An 18337-nucleotide genomic window follows, 5' to 3' on the forward strand; every position below is an offset into this window, starting at 1 on the left:
CTTTAATGACATGGCTATTAACATTGCTGTTAATGGTATTAATCACAATGTTAGTACCCATGTCTCTGGTCTTCTTGCACATTGCTTCTACTGAAATGCGTGGGTTTTAATAAATTTTTGTGCAGCAGTCTGCAGTGCCTGCTTTAAGTCAAGAAACTTTTACTTGCTATTGTTGATATATTGCAAGCTATTATATGTTATATTAAAATAATTCCTTTTGTCTATTCTAAATTATTGCTCTTGAATTTTTTAAACATCTTACTGTGCTGTATTTTGTATCACTCTTTAAAATTCTGTAGTTTGGAGAGGACAAGGGCAGTTTTTTATGAATATATAGATGACAAATTTCCAGATCTGTGAGAGTCTGTTTCTTAAGTGACTTGATCAGGTTCACAAAATAAATCAGTTATCAGAAAGTAGGAGCCCTGATTTGTAATTCTGTGCTAACTCTGGCACTTAATTAAATGTCATTTGCTGAGTCCCTCATAAAGATGCCGGGGGAGAAGAAACAATCTTCTTGTATATGGGAGCAAAAATGTTAAGTTTCCTGTAAAATATCAAAATATTTCATAATAAATCAGATTAGATCATCATGTACAATTTTTCCAACAGGCAACACTTAAAACTGCAGTGTGTTTGAAAGCAACATATGCATTGTTTATATGTTAGGTTTGTTTATCTTTTATTGTTCATGTAGCTGTTTGTTTTGTACGCTTTCAGGTTGGTAATATCATGCATAATGAAGGTCGTTTACCACTACCAAATATGAAACAATGTTTCACTTTCCAAACTTAAACTCTTCAAGTTAGCATTTCTCATACTAGGTTTGTTTATCAAGCTGGCTTTTCTTTTCTGGAAAGTTTCATTGAGAGTGAGTTTAGGAGCTGCATGGATGAAAAGATTTGTTTTCCTTCTAACTGTTGTTTTCAAGTTTTGTTGGACTCATTGGAGGAGAATCAGGAAAATTGCCTTCCCTTTACTCAGTAAATTTTAAAAAAGAATCTTTTCACATCCTCRGAAAGGAAGGAGCTGGAGCTGGGGAGTAGTATCATGGTAAGAAAAGATTGTGAAAGAAGTTGGAGATGCAGAACAATTTTGTAGTCATCTCAGAGAAGCCGAGATGCTTGGGATGAAGGATCATGGAGAGATGAACTAGGCGCAAGTGGCAGAGGTAGAAGCAATTTTGTTTGGATGTGGATCCCATAACGCTGCATTCAGCATGTAACCTCTTGCTTGCATAGCCAACAAAATTGAAATCTTGTAACAGCAATATCCTTCCCCATACTGCTCTGACTCATCTCCAAGATAAGCCATCCTGTGGATGCTGTGCAGCACGAAGGGCTTAATTGCAAGCAGAAGTATTAATCCTTATTCTACTGCATGCCAGGAATTAATATATTGATCTTGCTTTCTCATAGCATGCATCCTASCTATAGTTTGTTAAACTGAAAAATATTATCAAATCAGGGGCAAAATCCAAATTCTGACCCATTCTGATGCTGGAATCTTGTGCCACTGGTTGGAACAGCATACACAGAGTGTAAATCTGCTGTAAATGAATGTTTCCCAGATGTGAATCACTAGGGAGATTGCTAACTCTATTGACATCTCTCGCATTTTGGGGTGAGAGGAAGCAGTGATGGTGTGCATTGCACTCCAGAAGTCCTTACTTGTCTCATGATTCCTTCAGGACTGTTACAAGTGAACATAAGTTAGAAAACCTCTTAGGCATTGCACAATTATAAGGAAAAAAAAAAGTAACTAATGGTAACTTCCTTTTCTGCTAGGCGCTGTACAGCATGCTGTGGAAGAGTGGATTATAAAGCCCTTTCAGCAAGCATATTTTGAATAGAAAAGACAGGCACAGTGTAGGGGAAGAGGCTGTTACACAGGTGGAGTGAACTAGCTGATAGCAGCAAACCCCATGAGTTGGGCAAGAGGTGGCCAGAGGAGGTATTCGTATAGGAAAGCAAAGGATAAACGAACTGTTCGGACTTGGACCTCAGATATACTGGAAGTGTGTTTGGTGTAGCTGAAATGAAAGTTTCCTGCAAGTATGTGTGTGTGTATTTTTTTTTCCTCCTGTTCTATGCCGTAGCTTGAACAATGCCTTCTTTCTCCTCTCCCTCTTTCCTTCTCAGCCCTAGCAGACCCAGAAATGTGAAAGGAAGACTTTTTCTCCCTTCATCTCCAATAAAACTGACCCAAGTGTTCTCTGCATTCTTTTCAGTCTGGACTGAGATGGTGCTTGGTGGCTATACACCTTGTGTTTTAGATTTACACTGCTCAGGCTTACACTGCTCAGGTTTACAAGAGGATTTCAGTTGGAGTTATGTCATTATTTTAAGAATTAGACTGCTAACTCTTCTGGTAATGTATGTTTCTGCTATCTCTTCTTAAATATATGTTTCAGGGTATGGCTTACAGCCATATTTACTGGATCAAAGAAAATCTAGCAATTACTCTCCTGTTCTTAGTGTAGATACTCTGAGATTGTATCCAAATTATCTCTTAATTTTTCTATGTATTTAGCAAATTGTATTAAATTCCCTCAGACTTTTCAGCTTTTTAATTTCTGTGAATCTTCTCCAACAATCCTTTACAATTCACTAGTTCTTTTTTTTTAATTGTGGGCTATGCAATATGTATCAAATACAAGTGTAGTATATAATCCCTATACTCCTAATTTAGGAGCTCATTGTATACACATTGGAAGATTGTTATCTTGGCTACTGCCTTGCACTGAGAGCTAATTTTGGACTAATTAGTTCACCATTGGCCAACGATTCTTTCTTGAAGTTACTACTTTTCAGGTTCTTCATCCTGTAAATTTGGCCTGTTTTCCTCAATACAAGATACCTTGTAATTTAACAAAATCAAATCATATTACTTACTTTCACTGCACTAGCTACATTAGCCAAATTACTTTGTATGAATGAGTTTTCCAGTGCATTCTTTACAATTTGCATGATTATTGTGTCTTCTGCAAATTTTATAATGGAAGGCTGTGTCTTTTCAGTGATTGCTGATAAAGTGTTTGAATAGAGTGGTCTCACTGTGCTTCAGACCTCACAAGAAACTCACCTGTTCATGATGACTCTTGCGTATTATTGCATGTTGAGACCTGTCAGTTAATGAGTTTTAATCTTTGTCAGTGCTTAATTAACTTTGTTTCAAAATCAATAGTCAAAAAAATACTTACAGAATTCTGGTTTTCACTATATCAAAGCTGTTATCTTTTTCGGTTAGAATTGCATTCTTCTGAGGGAAAGCTATTCTGTTAATGCATAGATTACTAGAGAAAGCTAAGGTGTTAGTGAACAGAACTATTTTTAAAAAAGAACAAAATTGAATTGGTAATAGCTATTTTCGTCTCCTTTTATTTGTTGTTCACTGAATCATGCATTAGAACATTAGGGGAAAATACCAGAGGCTTAGTTATTCTGCAATAATCGTCRTTACCCTGCCAGTACTTAAAAGACACACTACCTTGTGCTCTGAGAGTTACTGAAAGTCAACTAGTCAACTAAAGAGCTTCTCAGCTACCTATTTTTAGAACTTCCGTGTTTAAGTTTCTGGGTCTGCTGAATTCTAGTATGTTTAGCTTTAAAAGCTGCCATTTTGTAGTTTTCTATTTATATGTTGGAAATATTTAATGAGCTTATTAATGGTGTAATGCAACCATACTATCTGTTGCTTTTCCAAACATAGAGCAAAACGTTCACTGCTTAGCCCTGCTTTTCTTGCATCTTTATTAGACTTTTCTACTGTTTCTGTTTAATACTAGACCAATGCTATGCTAGGGATTTCTTTTTTCCTGATACAGTTTAAAAAAGGAACTGTTGTTATTGTCCTTATTTCTACTGATATGCACTTTTCTTTGCCTTGTTTTTTCTTCCTTTATCTATTTTCTCTGATTTTTAGTTTAAGATGTATTTGTTGCTACAAACTACCATTTTTCCATTTATTGACTGTAATTCTTAAAGTTTCTTATGTTAGCCCTTTCCTTTTTCCTTTAAACTCACATGCTTATTTTTCTTGGTTCTGTGCATTCTTGGACTGTGCATTTTTCATATTTTGAGCAGTATTCTTAAATAGCTGTAGATGGAGATTCATGTTCCTCTCTTTAAATTTTTTCTCACACGTGACTTGGGGCATAATAGCTTTCAGTTTTGTGTTACTAACAAACAGAGAATGCATAATTTCTAATTGGGTCTTTTTTCTGCCAGCATGTACTAAGTATAATCTAAGTCATTACSACTTGTAATCTAGATTCCACAATAGTCCAGTTTTATGATCAGTGCCTCTTCATCTGTTAACTAAAATCGAATTCCTACGTTATCAGAATGAAAAAAATCCATCTTCTATTTTTAGAAATTCCAGGGATATTTTGGTAATGGCAATCATGAAAGCTGTGGCTTATATCAGACTGAAACAGTCTGTGATTAATGTAGGTTTGAGGAGGAGGGAGAGTGTTTGCCTGAGACGTTAGGGAGTTAGTAGTTCCATTTTTATAATGGATTTTTTGGGTTAGAAAACCATTGCATAATTTGTTTGAGATGTGATTTAAAAACTGCTGATTTTAACAGTGTTGCCACTCCTCTCCTCTTCCCCATTCACTCCTTTCTAAATAGATTAAAATAATTGATTTTAATATTCTGTTCATATGCATCTTCCTACCATGTTTCACTAAAAGCAGTGGGGTCAGCTTTGTGTATATAAATAGGCAAGTCTACTTTCTTTTGCTTAGAGCATGATCTCATTGAACAGATGAAAAAGTAAAGATTGATTTCTTTATCCTTTCATGTTTTGATTGTGCTCAATTCCTTTTTCTTCCTCACCTTTTGATATTAAAATAATGCCGTTCCTGACCAGTCTAGCAATCCTGTCTCTCCTTGCCTGAGAAAGACATCTAAATGGTGCACCATATTCTGTAGATGATCCCAGGTCTCAAAGAACCAAAATTGGACTTTATAGTGTGTGCTTCAGTAGATGTTCACTTCTGGAATTCTCTGTCTTACATCTTTCCGTTTGATATAGGGAAATACACAAAACTTATGAACATTTTTCTTTTACAACATCTTTCCAAGTTTTCTGAAGTTGCCTGTARTTTGTAAGCTATTTTGCAAAATATTTTAGTGCCAAAATGCACAATTCTGCATACCAACCTCAAATGCTTATTTTTTAGAGTAATTTCTCGTATTTTGAGTGTGGGAAGACAATGTACTGTCCCAATGTTTGTCTTCCCCTTGCAAAATACTCTTTTCATTATTTTTAGCGTAAAATTCTGAACAAGATTCATCCTTTGCCAACACTGTTGATTTTCTTAAGGCTAGGATGAGCCACAACAGTGTCATGCAAACCATCTTTTTTTATTGAGCATGGTCACTTTACAACCAGCTCAGCTTGTGTTACTGCTGACTAAATAGGCATCATATATGGCTGTGATAAACTTTTCCAAACAGAGTCTATTCCACCCCAAGACACAAATCCTTGCAATCTCCAGATAATATACAATCCGCTTCCCTTGTGTGTAATTTTAAGGTATTCCAGGATTTTCTGTATCTTGATGATTTTACTAGATTTCATTGAGGAAAAAGCTACATGCTTCTACTTAAGCTACACACTTAAGATGAACTTCCTGCTCASCTTAATACTTGGATTCTTCATAATGCCTAGCACCAGTGGACTTAGAAGTGCTTCCTAAATTGCTCTGATAGACTATTGCCTCTCTAGCACAAGTAGCCGAAAGAGTAGAACATCATTGTCAAGTGCATTCTCAGAACTTCAACATCTTTGCACACATCCTGTTCTCCTTTTATTATTGGTTATTGCAGTGAAGAAGAAATCACATTTCATGTCAAATGGCACGAAAAGAAAATATCATTACAAAATAAAASGTGTTTGCCTGGGTTCAGCTGCCTCTCCAGGAGGACAAAGATCTTCCATAGTTCTGTGTCCTGTATGCCAACCCAGTACGGATGTCTTGATACCATAGCACATCTCACATGGCATTAGATGAGTGTGGGGGGTAGGTAAATTGTTCTAAGCCTCAGATATAGGAAAGATACTTTTATTTCAAAAATAGAAAACCTGTCCCACCTAGCAAATATAAAATATTACTCAAGAGAAAGAGATACTGGAATGCCTTTGCATCAGCCTTTGCCATTATCAGATGGCACTGGAAGATCAAGAGAAGCACGTGTACTCCTTTGAGTTATCAGATTATGTGCCTTGCTAGGAACTGATTAGTCCTAGACATTCTGGTTATCTACAGTCTGGTTCTAAAGCCTTTCGAGTTCAGGATCCCTTGCCAGGGACCCACCAAAGGACAGCGTGYTGTGCTAGGAAGTACTGGCATTTCCAAATGCTGAAACTGAGGCTAAAAGTCTTGCACTGATGCTGCAAAACTGTTTGTGTTCTCATTTTCTGTATCCTAAGAATTGAGATGTCTGATTCTCTATTACTTGAGACAATTGAACATTTTCACCTTTACTTTCCATTTCAAAATAGTGACTATTGCTCATAATCCTAAATCTAGAATTCTAGAGCCATTTCCCTCTGCCTAAATTATTATTATACTACTGTTAATTGTAATTATTTGGCCTGTGGCCATTCGTAAAACTGAAAATTGTCAATGATACTTTTTTCAGAAAAGAAACTTGACACCATTTGAAGTTTATCTATCTATTTAAAACTGGCTTTGGAACACTGCTAAGATTTTTGTTACTATTTCCTCGTTTACATAATTTCCTGCGTACATACAACTCTATTTAAATTGCATATTTTTTTCCATGCAGATTTTGTTAAAATATCTGTATGACCAAAGAGACACCAATTAAATCTGTAACAATGTAATCTTTAAGTTGGTAGAGGGACCCTCTAAAGTCCCGAAAGGAAGTTATGTTCTCYGTCTTGACGCATTTTTCAAGTAGAGCAATTCATCACGCTTTATCACCAAAAAAAAAAAAAAATGAAAAGTGTAAAAAAAGCCCTGTTGCAAAACTGGACCAAAGTGGAAGGGTCCTGTCTACTAGATCTGTGGTGCCAATAGTTCTGAGGAAACTCAGGCAAGATGTAGCTAGAATGATTGTGCCAACACAAGTGTTGATGAGACAACTTTGCTGCTTAAATCTTTTTTCTCCTCTTTGCTTCTTAAATCTTTTTAACTTAAAAATTTAAATCTCTAAATTTTTAAGCTTCTACCACTGATTCTATGTAGCCAGATACAATATTAGAGAAGCATGACTAAATCATCTAGCTCTGTAAGGTCCATTATGTGGATCCAATTGGCTGAAGTTCCTGGAGAGACTGTAGTTCTTGGAAGCATAAAATATTCTACTTCTATGATRGGAAAGACTTGCTAGGCACATTTACACCACTGAAATGTAAATATTTCAAAATTTGATAACAGCAATAAATCTCCCCTGCTGAGCACTGATCAGAGCAAACTGGCCAGAGCACTAGGTTTTGTAGGAGGTCTTTAAGGAATCACTTATACAGCATTTTGACTTTCTCCTCAGTCAGAATGTAATAATTGGATAGGTATCTGCAGGGTGATGTGAGAGAACCTCCCCTATGCATAGAACTCCTCTTTCCTGAGAAATCAATGCTAAGGCCTGATCTTTTGATTCACCAGATACTCATATCCCATATTGTCTTGCCTTAAAGCAGCCTTTTTTGGTAGCGGTTAGGTGGTCAGGAAGGCATGGGAGATGCATTCTGCAGATGATGAGAGCTCTTGTATGAGCTCTTTAATAAAGCCAAGGTGAAGATTCATCATAATATTTATGCAATATATTTTCTCATTTTTATTTAAATCAGGTTATTCACCAGTTTGCATTCCCTTAATACATTGTTGAAGTACTTGTACTGTTAAGAGCCATGCACTGTATATCTTTAGAAAGTTCTTTCTGCGTGGCTGGGATTAAACCACTTAAGGTATCCCCTTAGGTTGCATGTTTTTAGTAGAGAGAGTTTTAAATCACAGGCCATTTATTTCTAACTAAGTTTCTACTGCCCAGATCAAACTGTGTAGTGAATTGGCAAAAACAGACTTGGTCACATGAGTGACAATGTATCTTTCTAAGGCACAWGCAATAGCTGCTGCTTTGAGAAATGTTCCATAATAAAAAGGCAGATGTTTGGTTCATGAACGGCATACTCATTTGCTCAATATTGCTCAATAGTGAAAGCATCCCAGTCTTATTTCAGTAGGTTTGTCTGAAAACTAGGGTTTAGATGGGGATTCTGAGGGGCAGAAGGAGTCATCAGATCTACTTAAATTCATTTTTTTAACTCTCTGGAGTACATGTTGGCAGAGCCTTCATTGATTAATGAAGATGGTTCATTGGCTTAAGTTGCACTGAGTCCCTTGTGGATGCCTAAGCTCTGTATGGAGCTCTTTTCAGATATGCCACTTACTAATTCAGAAGAGTCCTTGAGCTGAGTTGGAATTCTGAGTTGAATTCACTATGAAGAATGCTGATTAAGCAGGTGGTCTTTTGGCATGATAGGTGGGAAGAAATTCCGAGGGACAAAAATGAAATGAGGTGAATAGTCTAATAGCAGAGACTAAATTGCCTACCAGCACACTGCAGGCATGATCTGAAATAAGTTATTTCCATCAGCTCAATACCTTCCTGGTATTCTTTCAATAAGATGTAATAGTCAATGAAATGACATCAGCAGATGCAGAAAAAATCTAGTGCTATGTGTACAGAAGCCCTCTTTGAACAAAAGAAATTTACTTACTAGTATGGTTCATGCAGTTTTCATTCCGTAATCTGTCTTGAAAGCTCCTTGTGAGGGATTCATGACAATGACTGCAGATTGAAATAAATTAATTTTTGTGCTTTTATTAACTTGCTCAGGAAAGCATATTTGAACAGTAAACAACAACTTGGTTGGTGTATGTTTTGGCTCTGCTGTAAAAGATAGATTACATGCTTCAAATCAACTTCAACTGTGTCAGCTATTCAGGGATTTGAATCACTACRGAGTTCTTTTAGGAATCATTAGGAATGTGAGTCGGAGACACATGATGGCCTAGATTTCTTATAGTTTCAATAACGGGAGGGAAGTCAGGGCTTTAGAAAACTCTTAGATTGAGGGAACAGCACAGTGAAGARGGTTCCCCACTGTTCATAACAAGTCATGCTAACTGCTTTTGAGTAACAATATAGCAGTTAAAACTGATAAAGCTATTTATCACCTTGAATTCTTTTCTGGTTATGATTTAGCAGCCACAATGGTTCTTCGAAGAAAAATACCATAAAGACTCTCACTTTAAATGTTTCTCTAATTTTTAAGACCTGTCTCCTACATCAGGGATACCAGCATCTATCTACCACTAGTATAGTAAGTATCTACTACAAGTTTTCATGCAGTGGTGTTGGAATGTCTTGAAATCCATGCGCTTTGCATCAGGCAGCTAAATCTCTGTATAGTTCATACTGCCACCATATGAGATCAAATCCTGTATCACTGCAGCCTTTCTGCACTTCACAAGTATGACCCCTGCTGTGTGAGGAATGCTGGGTTTCCTCTTCCCTTAAAGGAAAAGAGGCCCTACCTAAGTGAGTTTGTTCAGGTTTCCATGGTTTCTCACTTAGGAAAAGGTCATTGTTGGCRGGATGGAGTATAGCCAGTTTGAAATGAATCCACCGCATAGTGTCCTGAAAAATTCCATCTATCTTATATTCCTACTAAGTCTTTGGCTTTTTTGTTTTGTTTTGTTTCATTGAGGCTCTCTGAATTAAGAGCTGCTTATGCCAGGTGCCTGCATAAGTCACAGGGCCACRAAGGAAGTAAATTTATATCAGTGTAATAAATAGCTAATGAATTTCTTTTATCTACTCTGCATGGATTGATCTATCTTCTATCTTTACAATAGCAATAATGAAGGACTGTTGTTTTATTTGCTTATACATGAAGCAGATTTTATATTGCTGTGTGCAAAAYTAGTAATTTGCTTCTTGCACATGGGCGGATGTGGTGTGCTTATGTTATCTTTATTTGTCTGACCCCTCTCCACAGTCTTAGAATGTACTTTTGTTAAATAGAGAGTTTGATTTATACTAACCTAATACCTCAYTTAAAAAACATTTGTCCTTCCTATCCACTCATGGAGTAGTTCAGGTTATTATAGACCTTGGACAAGTCTCTTTGTTTCTGCATTCTTTATCTGCAAAATAAAAATAGTCAGAAAGCTTTGTGTTTAACTGGTAAAATGCTTTGAACTTCTCAGGAGGAGTGTGTTGTAAAACTGTGTAAGTGTTCTTTCTTCTATGAACAATACATCAGCAACTGCCACCAAGTCTGATTGCTATAGGTACTTATTGGGAATCCTCCCATTTACMCTCTATTGTATTTCAAGAAGTGCACTTTGTATGATCAGCTCATCTAGATTAGGCAATTGGGATGCATCTCTTTCCATAGCCTGTTAACAGTATTTCTGCAAAGAAGTATATGAGAATTTTTCTCTCTGATGGGAATGACTGTGCTACTTCTACTAAAGTCTCTTTCTCTCAGAACTCAAATTTTCTGTGTAGTGAGTTTCAGGTAACACAACTCTAAAGTCACTGGGAGTCTTTGTGGAAGCCTTTCACAGCTGGGTTGTTGAGATAGCGAGCAGAAAGTATTCATACTCAGAATACGAATGATGTAAAACAAAACTGCTCTTAACCATGACGTATTTTCCTGTATGTGGAGTAAGCAGATCATGAGGTTTATTAGCATTGGAAGGTCAGGACTGTGTGGGGGAGATTTATAAATGCAAGTATTTTGGTGGGTTTGACTCCCTGTTTTGTGATCCAGAAAAATCTGAATATTAGAAGATTCTTTTCTATATTTTGCTTCCATTTCTATGAAATAATAATTTGATCCAAAATAGCCTGGATTCCGTTTTGGCTTTGTTTTATCCAGAGAACCATTTTTAGTGCGTATAGTTGCTTACTCCRGGTTTTACTAGATAAGTGAAAATTCCTAAGAAGCTGGACAAGAAACTATCAAAGCTCAACGCTAACAGTGKTGTTTGTATCAGACAAGACATAGTTCAGTGAGATGCAGTGTGCACCTTCATTGTCTGAATGTTAGCMGGCAAAATTGACACCATATGTGCCCAACTGTAATTGCTCCAAGAGGGGAAAAGAGAAACGTGTCAGAACATTTGAGTAACACCTAATTCAGCCATGGTTATAAATAAAGCTGATAGTTACTTAAAAACAAAAGTAGGAAAATATTGTGGTTATATTATTCCRAAAGAGCGCTTCCTACATAGGTGAACTTTATGACAGAGACAACACAAGTGAAAAGAAACATATAACAAGTTTTAAGGTTATTTTTATGTTATGTTATTTTTTTCACAGTAAATAAAGTGGTTATGAGGCTCCAAGGAAAACAGCCCAGATGTTAGTGAGTTGTATGAAATTCAGTGGAAACAAGCTGTAAAAAACATAGTCATAAAACAGCCTGTCAGTGCCACACATCTGGACAATGCAGCTGTATGTTCCTGCTGCTGTCATCACCCTAAGAAAACTCAATAGCCTTATTTCACCCCAATTAGGCTGCATACCAACAGAATCARCATTACACAGGGAGGGGATGTCTTTTCACCAAGACAGACCCTCTCAAGTTCCCCTCAAGAAGTTTGTATCCTTCATTCAGGGCTAATGTCTCAGTCACTAGCTACTTTGTAAATAGTACTSCAAGCTATCCCAGTTAATTTGGTATCTGTTAAATACTTTTTAATTTCTTGCTTTATAACAGGTAGTTCCTTACTGTTACTTGTTTGCTTAAAATCTTTAAAAACAACTTTTTAYAGTCAAAACTGTATCTGTTGACCTTTACATTAATTATAGAAATTTTTTCCATTCTAGTTTTATCTCATGATCTCATGACACAGCAGGTATAACTTTATTTGGCTAACAAAAAGGTATTGGGAACCAAAGAACAGCTATGCTTACTGATACATTCTTTTTCTGAAAATGTGGCCATTCTGAGCCATATATTGTATARTATGAAATTGCATTCCATCATTACAGCATGCAAAATATATGTCAAATGTAATATTAAAACTATATGAGTAATAGTTATTTTTGTTTTTTTCTCTGAAGGTGACTGAAGTAGCCAAAGCCATTCTGGAAAGTGGAGAACAAATTCCTATAACACTGATTGGAAAGCTGTTGAAATTTCAGCTGCTTTGCTTCAAGCAGAAGGACCTYGAGAGAAGAGAAGCTGAAAAAAAGGTACAACAGTATGCCTTAAGGTGGATGCCTAGTTAACTTTATCAAGGCACTTCCATTCAAGTGCTGTTTGCRTAAATTCAGTTTTCTCATGTTTAAYTTTCTGTATCCATAATTGAAGAGGAGCTTAAATAGAAATGGAAATTTTCAATTAATTAGATTTTGGGAAGAAACTCCCAATTACTCAAATATAGAAGGTGAGACAGAAAAAAATTAGAAAAGAAAAAATATTGCCCAAGAATTCTATGTTAGAATAGTGAGAAGAAGTAATATCCTAGCTGGCTGATAACACCAGTAGGAAATAAAGCTGGAAACTAGCTTCTGCTGGATATATATATATCCTTGCTGAAGGTAGGAGCAGTTAAGTTACTTGGGAGGTATCAAGGATGGATGCAGAGCAGCACTGTGAAAAAGTTATTATCATAAATCACCTCTCTGGAAGAAATTCAGAGATACTGTCTATTCTGTCACTGAAACTAAGGCAGGATCAAATATATATAAAATATTCCTGGCAAGTATTTTTTTAATTGTTCTTAAAAACTTTCAGTGCTGTCCTGTCAGTTTTCTAAGGCAATCTGTGTTACTGCTCAACAATATTTACAACACAGACATTTGGAAAAGGTTTCTAAGGTTTCTAACTTTTATCAGTCTTACTCTAATTTAAATCCATTGATAGATGGCTTCTCACTGTGTATGAGAATAACAATTCTTACCTTCCTCTTCACAGAGAGCTATTATGTATGTAAGTAAACAAACACAAATGTAGGTCACATTTCTAGTTTTCTGATTATGCTGGTTGCTGTTCTCTGAACTTTCCAAATAATTCGTATCTTGAAGTTTGCTACTCAGAACTGAGGATCATATTTGTCCTTTTTCAGTGTTCCCCAAATTCATGCATATTCTCAAAAATTATCAGTACTAGCTCCAAGAATGCCTTAGTCAGGTTGTTTATGTTGCTTATGTGTTCAAGAGGAATTTCACCAACCCTGCACRAAATCACTATCAGATCAGACCTCTAATTATTTTTTAATTTCTGTGATTAAAAAAAAAGGTTGTGGTGCATTTCAAGAACTTACTAAACAGCTGGCCTTTGCTATAATCTTTACCAAGCAGATATTTGTGCAGCTAAAGAGCTCCATTAACAGCAAGTCGCATATTTGCTGTAACAAATTATTTGTAAATTGATCAAAAATTATATGTATTACAAGATATAACATAAAAACCTGTAAAATGAGGGATCCTCRGGGGATCTATAGAACCTAAGGCATCTATACATGTAAAAGTTGAAAGAAGAAAACAGTTTCATAGATTTTGTGTAGTTAAAAAGTCTGTAAATGTGTTTATAAATGATTCTATTTGTGGCTGTAATTGGTGGAGGGAATATGGGACAAACACAAGAGCATAAAATACTAGGTGATAATTTAAAACTCTCTCCAGTTTCCATTGAAGTCAACTGCAAAACTATTTAGCAGATGATAATATAAGCCACAGAAGCATATAAAGAATCTTAGGAAAAAAAAAATAAAGGCATTCTCAACCAGAAGAGGAATTGAAAGGATCAAGCTRTAGAACAGATAGTTTGTAAAGCATGGGGAAGAAATGACTTTTCTCTTAAATGTCAGTCAGTGCTGATGACTAAAATGTAAAACAAAATTTTGAAGTTTAAGGATTAGACACTTCAGTATTAAAATGGAACTTTTATCTTTGCTTTGACAAGATTACTGTTGTAAGTGTAATTTTATTTCCCTGGAGTATCAGAGGATAGTCAAGACTGAAGGCAGAAGAGTCTCTGGAATTTACAGTTTATTCTCAGTTTTCTCCAGGCCATCTGGGCACAGTTTTTTGCTCTCTTTGGATTGTATTTATATCATAGTGTGACAGACAAACATAACAGCAGCAGCTGAAGGACCAGCTGAAGTCAAGAATTGGCAGGACTGTGGGTTATAAGGATGCTCTGCAGTAAGGAATGGAGAGAAACTGTTTTTTAGTTCAGAATTATARCCTTAAATTGTATACAATAAAATATTTAATCTTTTCCAACTAGCTTTTACCATACAAATTCCACTGACAGCAGCTCAGGGGTTGTAACCAAGATTTTACCAGCAGATTSATTCTCAGAAAACTAACATAACTGTCCATTGTTCTTTGAAATAGGTTCCAGTTATTAGAATAGATTGGTAAAAGGAAAACAGCAGCTGAATGAACAAAAATAAACCATAATTCCATCTCTTAAATTTACGTATTTCTATAAAAGCAGAAACTTGTCATAAATTGACAAGCATATGCATACAAATTAATATGCAGAAGAGCAGAAGGGCTTCTGAACTGGAAAACTGTTTCAGATAGTATGATTCTGCAATATATAGTTTAAAACAACAAAGTTACAGAATGAAAAACTCAAAAAAAAAAAAAATCCTGCACCCTGTAGGGAAAGAGAAATATTACATTGGGGGAGGGGGGAAGTACGTAAAAGGTGAGGCTTATACTTCTTGAGGTATTAATGACAGCTAGGTCTCTTTGTTGGAATCTTAACAAGTTCAAAGGTGTCTTTGCTTGTTTGAGACTTAATTACAYAAAGTAGTTCAGATGCAACAAATCTGTTTTGAACATTATAAACTGAGGATTATGTAATCTGATTTGATGTGATTAGCTTAGAACTCAAAGAGTTAGTATCAAAATCTTTGGTGTTTAGTGTCTGAAAGGGAATAAATTTTAAAACAAATAGTGAAAAGTGATCAAAACCCACTGCTCCACAGTATAAACAGTTCTAAGAATCTCTTGAAGGTATTTCTGAGTGGTACAAAAATGAAATGCATGAAAAGGGGAAGGAAAGAACTCTCCTGCTTTGTTTTTGAATTTGAACTTAGAGTCACCTTCTGCAGCCAAAAAGTCTGATTTTCTTTTTGGGTCTAGGGAAAACAGCTATGTAGATTCAACTGACCTATCTCRTTTGCATGGAGAGCTTTTCTCATTGCTTTCATAGCCTTTAATGTGACACTAAAGGGGATGGTAACAATAAGTCAAGTTAGCATCTTTTTAATGTACTTAGCTTAGCTTTGCTGTCCTTAAATGCCATTCTTGTATAGCTGTTGTATGGTCATGCAGCTGGGTAGAATTAGGTGGAGGTTTTCTTACCCTCACAGCACCTCTCTTTGGCTCAGTGTATTTTGGTTTCTTTTAATTTTAGACTGGCTCTGCATTTCCTGGATTTATAATGTGAGGTTTTGGGATACTTACACCATCTTTTTTTCATTTTTTACCCTTAAATTACTGAGTATAACTTAATGTAGGGGTTTTTTTTTTGTTTGAAAATGGTGAGAATGGCTGAGTAGTATACTGTGTGAAATGATCATGGGGCTCTTGGTTCTGGTTTTTAGTAAACAGAAATTTATATCAAAGATAAATGGTTTTGGTACCTTTTACACCATACTCAAGAGCATTAACAGAGATGCTAAAAACTAAACAGAAATTGAATTTTTGGCCTTATTTTCCTTCAGTTCAGGGAAGGTTTTTTGCCAATGCAAGTACTGTAGTGGTAGTCTAACTGAAGCATAGGAAACTGTCAGCTCTTAGTGATCACTAAATCTTAGTGATCCTTGGTGATCACTGTCAATCTTAGTGATTCTTTTCTTTTTACCAATATGCATTTCATTAATTTTGTAAATATAGTGTCTACCTACCTCCAGGAGTTCCTTTTTAATGTAAAGTTTTAATAGTAAGATTTAATAGGAATGTAATAAACTGAACAGAGTGTCTGAGCAGGATAAAGCAGAGTGTTTAAGACAGCTGCACCACAATAGCATTTTAATGGCTGAGAGGGAAAAATACTCAAATAAGTTATAAATTCAAGCACTAAATAAATTCAGCCACTAAAATTTCACAGCAGTTTGCCCTTTGTTCTGCACAAAAGCTACAATGAGAACTTAGTTTCTTCATTTTGTCAGGCAGAAGAAGAGCGAAAAATGGAAAAAGACAGAGGGAAGGAGAAATCTAAACTTCCTGGCAAGAAGGAAAAAAAAACTAGTGCCAAGATAGCTGACAAAGAAATGAAAGGGAAGAAAACAGAAGTGGCCCCTCCAGCAGCAATTACTGTCAAAAAGGACACCAAATTAAAACGACGGGGTGAAGCGGAGGAGGAAGACAAATACATTGGTATGTAAAACAAAAAAAGCAATTAGGTTTCTGATAAACTCGCTAAAACTCTTGAAACCTTGCTTCTCATTCAGATTTTTGCTTTGTTCTGTCGGAAGATGGAGATATATTTCACAGTATTACAGTATTGCCACTATGCATTTGAGGAGGCCATCGTGTTCTGCTTAGAAGTAAGATAGCTTACACAGTCCAAGAAATAAAATCCAGATGAGGTATATATGTAGCATGACAAAATGTTTTGGCATGTGTAAGACTAAAATAAAGTGACTAACAAATCCTCCTTATCCTTTCACTAAGACTTTAGAACTAAATGCACTTGTGTCAGTATCTGAAGGGCAGCTTTTTCCCTATATTATAAAGCATAATAGAGCAGTACTCCATTGTTTGTAGGTAAAGCCAGATTCTGTACATAGGGCCATATAATTTCATTTGCTGTAAAAGTATGTGGGTAGAACTGAGACCTGAAGAAAACTGCTCCAGAAGTGAGCTAGACCAATCAGTGCTGAGAAAAACTTTATTCCTAATGCATACCACCCACGGTTACAAATGTCACTGGACAGAAGAAGCTTTAAGAAGGGAGAGCACACTTCATGTACATGATTRACAGTCTTTCCCAGCCATCTCTTGGAGTCTGTCCATCAGTCAAAGAAATAAGTTAAACACTGGGATTCACAAATCTTCTGCACTAGAGGGAAAACAGCTACTGTTTTATGGAGAGRTACTTGTTTCTTCATTCTTCCTGACAGATACTTCCACCTAAAAGTCCATTCCAAGAGAAGATCAAGTGAAGTATTGCTGAAACTTCTGGAAACCATTCTAACCAAACATTAAGTGTGGTGCAACTACCGTGTCAGGAATTTCTATTTCTTCAACTCCATGGCAGTTAAGGTTCTCAAGGACCTCATGCTAAAGCTATGTTTTATGTCTTTGGATGAAGTGGTGCCAGATCCACTTTTCAGTATCAAGAGCTTGTAGATCTATGGAACGTTTCTACCCAGAAGAACAGCACTCTCAATRTCTTTGTTTAAATGCGTATTCCACATTTTACAAATTGTCTGAACAGGAGATTCACAAAGAACTTTGATCCTTAAAAGCTGATACAGTGGAAATTGTTTTTGGCATTCTTGGCTGTTCTAATACAGCTATTTCAGGCAAAAACAAAAGAGAAAATGACACAATTTTTACTACAGAGCAGTCTGAGCTATTGCTTATGTATGTCTGTGTCTGGAACCCAAAGATAGTCTATATCTCTTTCTGGTGGTGAAAAATAGTTTTTATCACTCATCCCTAGTACATTATCATATTTCTGAAGTGGAATATTTCTGGTTTTGGATARTCATGGGATTATTTGCATTGATACYKTGATCCACTTGAATTTGAATTAGTCATTGATTATTAGAACTGATTGATTATTATAAAGAGGTCATGATTATTAGCATAATCATGCTAATGATTATGAATATGATGATTATAATGAATGGCTGGCAGTCATCTTCTTTAGCACACATGCATCAGAATTTTTGGATCTCCTCATCTCTCTCATCTCTGCTACTATGCTGATGTCCTCCTTTCTGTTAGAAATTATCAATGCTCGATTAGTATGTGTGCTGATGCTTTTTTTCCCGGCAGTAGCAATGGCACTGAAATATAATGTAATTCAGTTTCAGTACTAGCAGTGGTATAATGGGCTATTTTTTTCTGTTGTTTTCTGTTTTGTTTTGTTTTTTGCTTTACTTTATGCGATACATATATTGAACTCTAGTGGTTGCTTCCTCAGTAAGTCTTTCTCCAATTCTAAAGTTCTTTTATATTTACCTGGACCTGCTAGGAGGAGAAGAGTCAGCCAAGTTGCGAGCTTGTGTTCCAGCTGGTAGCAGTGTTTCTTCAGCCCTGGGTATATGCCCTGAGCTGAAGTGATGAAGGTGCTGACAGGAAGATGT

General features: G+C 36.0%; 1 protein-coding gene across 1 annotated transcript in view; it reads left to right on the plus strand.

The window, feature by feature from the left end:
• SPAG17 (sperm associated antigen 17) overlaps positions 1 to 18337 on the plus strand; it is a 106813-nt gene that overhangs the window by 9270 nt on the left and 79206 nt on the right. The window contains exons 4-5 of the mRNA XM_085324524.1: positions 12117 to 12248; positions 16190 to 16397. Of these exons, the coding sequence (XP_085180650.1) occupies positions 12117 to 12248; positions 16190 to 16397 (340 nt within the window). The remainder of the gene's footprint in view (positions 1 to 12116; positions 12249 to 16189; positions 16398 to 18337) is intronic.

Source organism: Rhea americana, unplaced genomic scaffold (assembly GCF_003343005.1).
Source record: "Rhea americana isolate MKP2758 unplaced genomic scaffold, rheAme1 scaffold_92, whole genome shotgun sequence".
NCBI lineage: Eukaryota > Metazoa > Chordata > Aves > Rheiformes > Rheidae > Rhea > Rhea americana.